This window comes from Suncus etruscus, chromosome 11, assembly GCF_024139225.1.
Source record: "Suncus etruscus isolate mSunEtr1 chromosome 11, mSunEtr1.pri.cur, whole genome shotgun sequence".
Classification (NCBI taxonomy): Eukaryota; Metazoa; Chordata; class Mammalia; order Eulipotyphla; family Soricidae; genus Suncus; species Suncus etruscus.
The window spans coordinates 27,323,318-27,330,815 of NC_064858.1; the positions used below are offsets into that span (position 1 = coordinate 27,323,318).

General features: G+C 34.4%; 1 protein-coding gene across 1 annotated transcript in view; it reads left to right on the forward strand.

Annotated features, from left to right (window-relative positions):
* SLCO1A2 (solute carrier organic anion transporter family member 1A2) overlaps positions 1–7,255 on the forward strand; it is a 62,676-nt gene extending 55,421 nt beyond the window's left edge. The window contains exons 13-16 of the mRNA XM_049783888.1: positions 1,395–1,567; positions 2,778–2,842; positions 3,347–3,464; positions 6,795–7,255. Coding sequence (XP_049639845.1) covers positions 1,395–1,567; positions 2,778–2,842; positions 3,347–3,464; positions 6,795–7,005 — 567 coding nt within the window. The 3' untranslated portion in view covers positions 7,006–7,255. The remainder of the gene's footprint in view (positions 1–1,394; positions 1,568–2,777; positions 2,843–3,346; positions 3,465–6,794) is intronic.
* Positions 7,256–7,498: the final 243 nt, after the last annotated feature.

Here is a 7,498-nt window from a genome sequence, read left to right on the forward strand (position 1 = left end):
AGATTTTGGTTCTTAAAAAATGGTCATTTACATATGAGTTTAAAAATTAAATTGGGGAATTACATGAATTCCTAAAGTTTTATTATAAGTAAGTTTGGCTATGCTAGAGTTGAACAATTCTTAGATTAGAGAAAGCTTTCCTCTTCTGATTTGGATTGGTGTTGAGTTGTAATTTTAGAAACAATTCTAATTTAGTAGCTAGTACTGAGAGAAGATGAAGCCACCAGGTAAATTGGGCTTCCTTCCCTTGGGATGGCTTTGATTTAGGCAAGAAGCAAGGTTTGTCAGTGCCTTGTATGCAACTATGTCTGACTTGACAGCCAATGATACAATATCTTCCTTGTACAAATGACTCTTGGTAAGTGCTCAGATATGGGTGCACACATACACACACACACACATTTTGTTTTTGTTTGTTTTTTGGGCCACACCCGGTTTGGGGGACCATGAGACGCCGGGGTATCTAACCGCGGTCTTAGGCAAGCGTGGGTAAGGCAGACGCCTTTACCCCTTGTGCCACCGCTCCAGCCACAGTTGCACAGATTTTTAAGCCAATGTGATTATATGTGTTTCCTTGTCTTAAACATGTCATTAAACTTTCCTGTCGGTTGATAATAGATGCATAAATTATAATTTATTATTATTTTTTATTTATTAAAGTCTATAACAATACTAAAAGTTGGGGCTGGTGAGGTGGCGCTAGAGGTAAGGTGTCTGGCTTGCAAGCGCTAGCCAAGGAAAGACCGCAGTTCGATCCCCAGGCATCCCATATGGTCCCCCAAGCCAGGGGCAATTTCTAAGTGCTTAGCCAGGAGTAACCCCTGAGCATCAAATGGGTATGGCCCGAAAAACCAAAAAAAAAAAAAAATTAGAAAAAAATACTAAAAGTTTTTGAAATAAACTGTACTTCTTAAAACAGCTCTGGTGATCTTTATGCTCCTAAATAAACTGAACATATAGAGAAAAATTTTGTTTGGCATATATGAATTTTGTTGAGGTTTTGGGCCAGACACATCTTTGCTCTCAAGGCTTACTTACTACTTAGATAGGGCTTTGGGGATCACATATGAACTATATGTGGAGTTGAATCTGGATCAGCTGCATGCAAAGAATGTGACTTACCAATTGTACTATCTTCTTATGTTTTTGCTTTTTTTTTTTTTTTTTACAGATATAAGAACAAAGTAGTCTTGGTTTCTATCCCCACCTTCCTCACTCCCCCAAATCTCCATCCCAAGGGACTTGGACTCTGCAACTAGCACCACCCTCCCTTCCTTGGTCCTTATGGGCTGGCATTAGATAAAGTATATATCTAGATCCAGTTTGCTATGCATAAAAATTTAAAAACTAATGTTTTTTTTTAATTAGAACACTTTTTTTTTCTTTTTGGACAGGTGTTCCAAAACTGTAGCTGCATTAGAACATCAGGAAACTCATCTGCAGTTCTTGGACTTTGTGACAAAGGACAGGAATGTGCCATGATGCTTCAATACTTTTTAATCTTGTCAGCCATCAGTAGTTTCATTTATTCTTTAGCAGCCATACCTGGATACATGGTTCTCCTAAGGTATGAAAATACTTTTGTGTTTTTTCTTCTTTAGATTCTTGTCTAATAATATAAGAATTTTTTCTAAGAAACCCATGAAATTCGTAATTCTTAACCACTCGGTGTTCTCTATATTTTTTAATAATATTTTCTATTAGATATTGACTTCTGTTGAGTTTTATAAAAACAGATATTCATTTTCTCATAGTGACCATACCCATCAATGTGAAGCTGACTAGTGCCAGGCCTGGTGATTATCAGGGGCTGTGTAGTGCCAGGAATTAAACTGAGTCTCACACTACCTGAACTAGCGCCTTAGTTCAAACTTGACAAATGTTAAAGCCAGCAACATAAATTTTTATTTACTGGCATTTTGTTTCTTATCATTTCTTATTTTGAAAGACTTTTTTAGGGTTATCCTTTATAAGATGGTCAGTTTGATGGTAAAGATGATTGCCTAGAAGTCACTTTCTGCAGCTCAACTCGTGAGAGAACAAAAATGAAAGATGTTAAAAACCCTGATTTTACCAGTTTGTGTTCCCAGGTTCTAGGCAAGTCACTCGATCTCTTTGAACTCTATTTTCTTTCATGAAAAATGAATATAATAACAAATTCTTTCCCAAAGTGCAGAGACAGGACTCCAACTCAGATATAGAATATGAATGCGTTATTTCAAGTACAACATTCTTTTTGACCAGTGGGCAATCTCAATCCAGTGTGCACCTTTTAACCTTTTTTATTTCATTGAATTTAGGGACAGAACTCACCTAATAATAATTCTCATTTCATAGCACATTACTGTAATATGCTGGATTTCACTATCATTTTAGTGGGCTTTTTAAATTCCATTTCTCACTTTCTATCACCACAAGCATCACTCAGTGATAAGTCAATGTCCTTAAATGTGCAATTTTCCTTTTAAAAAATACAGATTTGTGGGGGAGGATATTTATATGTGATCCATTTTGGGGGCAAAACTTTAGATAGAAATGAATGAATACAGAAGAATAGGTAAAATTCCAGGAGTGAATAGTGGTGCTCCTGGGAAAATCATGAACCAGGTAAGTAAGTGGGTTTCAAATAGCCAATAAGTGAATGTTCAAAATACATTTTTTTTCTCCCCAAAAATAAATTCTAATACTCAGCATGTGCAAAGGATAGAGTCCTTTTAGAAAACAGATGCTCTTTAAACCTCTACTTTTATTTAATCTGTGACTTATTTATATTTTAGATGTATCAAGTCTGAAGAAAAATCACTTGGTGTGGGACTACATGCATTTTCTACAAGAGTATTTGGTAAAAAGAGCCTATCAAACCATTATTAAATGTTAAATTATTAAAAATCACTCTCTCAGATTAATAGTCTACCAAAATATTTTTTGTTTGAAATGGTGCTTTGAAATTAGTAGTAGAGTGAAGAACGGAAAACTTGGAAAACTTTCCCTTAATTTGAAAGTGTCTGTCTGAACTTTACACTTCTTAGTTTCTTCTTTTAAATAAATGTGAACAGAAAACACACTGATAAAATCAAGTGTAGATAACCCAATAGCCCATACCTTGCAAAATACCAGAATCACAAATTTAATGCTTTTCCTTATCAATTACTCTAAATAATTTATTAGGTTAATTATTCTTTATAAACTTTACTTAAAATAATTTCTAAAAATAAATGGAAAGCACTAGATTTCTATCCTGCTAAAAGTTGTTTTGCAAATCTAGTTTATTTAAAATTTTTAGGAACAAAGTAATATATTTTAATTCATCCTTTGTTGATTGATTGTTTTTCTCTCTTAACTGTAGCTGGAATTCCTGCACCTATATATTTTGGTGCTTTAGTCGATTCCACATGTTTACACTGGGGAACTTTGAAATGTGGCGAGTTAGGTGCATGCAGGATTTATGATTCCATCAACTTCAGGTAAGGATTTTATATCTCTGTATATATATTTTAAAAAGAATTGCTTTCTAAACAGACTGCTTAAAATGACACCATCATTTTCTCTGTCAAGTTACAAGATGACTTTTAACTTTATTACAGGACACTGAAATTATATCTGCAAAATACCTTATTTATAGCTAGAATATTATTTCATCAATAATTTCAAAATATTTTATAAATGTAAGTGTTAAAGACTTAATTATCCTACTCTTTTACATGCTGATTATTAAACTGAATTTACAACCAATATCTTATTGAAGATAATGAATATTATAAGCAACCTATCTAAGTTGCTTTACTCCCCCCTTTTCAGCCTGTATCTTCTTGGTCTAACTCACTTACGAGTAGCCTATTAAACTTTCTTATTAGGCTTACTTCAGTTTTCCATCTACTTTGGATCCCCAGAAAGATCCAGCATTAATTTTTATTGACACATTAATCTTCACACTTCTTTCCCTTTTAAACAGAACTAACTCCTGTGATAATATTAATTTATTCATAAACAAAACTCATTGTTTTCCACTTCCATTTCACTGGGAATCCAGAGTTCTTCTGAAATTTGTCTTCATTCCTTTTGACAGTGCAGGAAAAAAGCATATGTTTGTTTAAAAATGATAAAGTTTTATTTTTGCTTACATTATTATAGGGAAAAATTACATCAAGAATCAGCTTTAGGGGCTGGAGTGGTAGCACAGTGGTAGAAAGTTTGCCTTGCACGTGGCTGACCCAGGATGGACCTGGGTTCAATCCCTGGCATCCCATATGATTCTCCGAGCCAGGAGAGATTTCTGAGTGCAGAGCCAGGAGTAACCCCTGAGTGCCGCTGGATGTTCCCCTCCTCCCCCCCCAAAAAACCCCAAAAGAATCAGTATTACTGGAGACATGATTCATGTTTTAATCAGTGTCACCTTCACCTAAAATGTCCCAGGATTATGTAGAAGTGCACCCAGGGACAAATTTTTTTTTAATTTTTATTTTGATCATAGTGGCTTACATATCTTTCACATTAGTATTTTAGGTACATATTAACATTGAATCAAGGGAATATCCACCACCAAATTTGTCCTCTCCCCTTCCTCGTTCCCTTTCTGCAACCCATATCCTCCACCATCACCCCCTGGGCTGCTAGAGTAGATGGTCCCCTCTTTGTCTAGCTTACTATCAGTGATCATACATCTATTTGGTCTTGGTGTCCTCCCTTGCTTCTCCCTCTATTTGAGAGGCTAACCTACATAAATCGAGTTATGTGGTTTTGTTTGAGGGAAAGAAAAGTAATAGAATGGGGGTAAAGATTAAGCAAAAAAAAAATATATACTGAAAATGGGCAGAGTCCTTTTAGTGGATATCAACCTCAGTTTGAGAGAGGACATGAAAAAGGTAATTGAAACTCCATAACAATACAAAAATAAATGTCAAATTAAATATCCAGTGAGCCCTACAGCAATAAAGAAAAGCACCACATAATAGTCTCGATTCTGAATTCAATTCATGCCGGAGTGCAAAAGGAAAGAGAAAGATAAGATAGAATAATATAAAATAAAAAAGGAGACATCAACTTCAATATCTACACCAAAATAAAGACGTCAAAAAAACAATCAATCAATCAATCAATATATATGTGGAAAAATGATTATTTTGTGCTTTTTTTTTTTCCCTTCTCCCCTCTGCATAGGCACAGTAACTATTGGGGATATTATAGAGGGAATTTCCTTAGCTTAAAACCCAAGATTATTTTATAGTTCTTTACTATAAATAGAAAATACTAGTATTTTGTAGCTTTTAAAAATTGAATCATAAAAAAATTTATTATTTTTCCAAAAGCACCAAATCCAGATATTATTAAATATTTCATAAATGAATGATTCTCAGATTATACAAGTTATTCCAAGATGTGGATAAGGAGAGAAAAAATTTTAAATCATTACACAAAGCTAAAAAAAATCTTGATATTACATTGGACAAGTTTGGGAAAAGGAATAAAGGTATAATGTTATTCATAAGTGTACAGGCAAAAATTCTAATTTTTATAAATTTAATGTAAAATGTACAAAAATTTTCTAGTGATGGTTTTCAGGCAGTCAAGAGTAATTAAACATGACAACAAGTTATTAGAATAGTATATCATCTTAACATAATACACGGAAATCTAAAATGTTCTGCTCTTTGAATATAGAAAATTATTCAATATTTTAAAAATTGGTAACTAAAATATTGTATAAATTGTAAAGAGAAGAACTTCCCTTAATTAATTACATGATTAATCATGATTACAATATTGTGATTAAAAAATCACAAGGGTAGGGGCCAGACTGGTAGCACAGCAGTAGGGCATTTGCCCTGCACGTAGCTGAACCAGGATGGATGCAAATTCGATATCCCAGGCATCCATATGGTCCCTCAAGCTAGGAATGATTTCTGAGCTCAGAGCCAGCAGTAAAACCTGAGTGCCGCTGGGAGTGACCCAAAAACCAAAAACCAAAAACAACAACAACAAAAATATGTAGAAATCAAAATTCATGGGGCCAGTGAGGTGGTGCTAGAGGTAAGGTATCTGCCTTGCAAGTGCTAGCCAAGGAAAGACCGAGGTTCGATCCCCCCCGCATCCCATATGGTTCCCCCAAGCCAGGGGCAATTTCTGAGTGTTTAGCCAGGAGTAACCCCTGAGCATTAAATGGGTGTGGCCCCAAAAACAAAAAAAAAAAAAGAGAGAAATCAAAATTCATGATGATTTCTTGGAACCATTCTTATTAAATATGGGAACACCACTACTGTCAACTATAACTGTCAACATTCAGTGTAAGTTGGAAATTCTGGTTATTATTAAAAGAAAAAAGAGCCAGAGTGATAGTACAGTAATTATGGCATTTGCCTTGAAAGTGGCAAATCTGGCCTTGAATCCTGGAACCCCATTTGGTCCCTTAAACCCACCAGGAATGATCCCTGAGCAATGATCTAGGAGTAAGTCCAGAACACTGCCAGATGTGCCCCTGCTCACAAAAACAAAACAAAACAAAACAAAATAATCAAAAACAAAAACAAACAAAAAAGATAAAAGCAATAACAGAAAATAAACCTGGATTTTTTTGGATGAAAAGTCTTTACCTATTACCATTCATTTCAATAACCATTAGAACTGATAAGAATCAGCAGCTTTGCTTTAGAAAATGGATGAATCAAATTAGCAAAACAATGGATTGTTTTTGATGGTGTGGGAATAAAGGGGAAGAGATATGGTATCTAGTTTGTATTTAGAACACTGCATCACTGCAACTGATTCTTTGTATTTTAACATGTGTTTCTTTTCCATAGATACATCTACCTCGGACTGCCAGCAGCACTAAGGGGATCAAGCTATATTCCAGCATTCATGATCCTTTTCATTTTGAGGAAGTATCACCTCCCTGGTGAAGAGGCCTCTTTGGGAACTGTGCTTGAAGATGCTGTGGTTTCAGGGAAGGAAAATGATAAGCATCAAAATTCCAATGACTGGAATGATGAAGAACTGAAAACCAAACTGTAATGCCCTGATTATGTGTCTCAAAGACAGAAAACACAAGACAACACAAGGCAGTTTAATTGTTTGTAAAATCAATAGAGGTACTACAGGTAATGTGTTCTTGTCTTTAAGAATGTCAACTTTTTGTTTTACTTGATTAAAAAAGAATATTCACTTTTTGAAACATCAATGGAACTTGAGGTTTTTCTGAGGGCTAAATTAATGAGCCTCAAAATAGAATGTTAGCTTAATTTTTGTGTGAAACTGCAATTTCTTTTTTAACTCCTTCACAAGGAAAAGCAGTTCCATTTTCATTTAATTCTAAAAATGTCCTGCTATAAAAATGTTATTTTCCCACTGAATTCCTACTTTGATATTTTGGTTATCTAGAGACTGGCATTTTGGTTTGGCTTGTGTGAATATTTAAATATTTTATTCAAATATATCCCATCCATGAGAAAGGAAGCCTACCTCTTATTATTCTATTTAGGATTTTTTTTTTAAATCTTCCTATTTA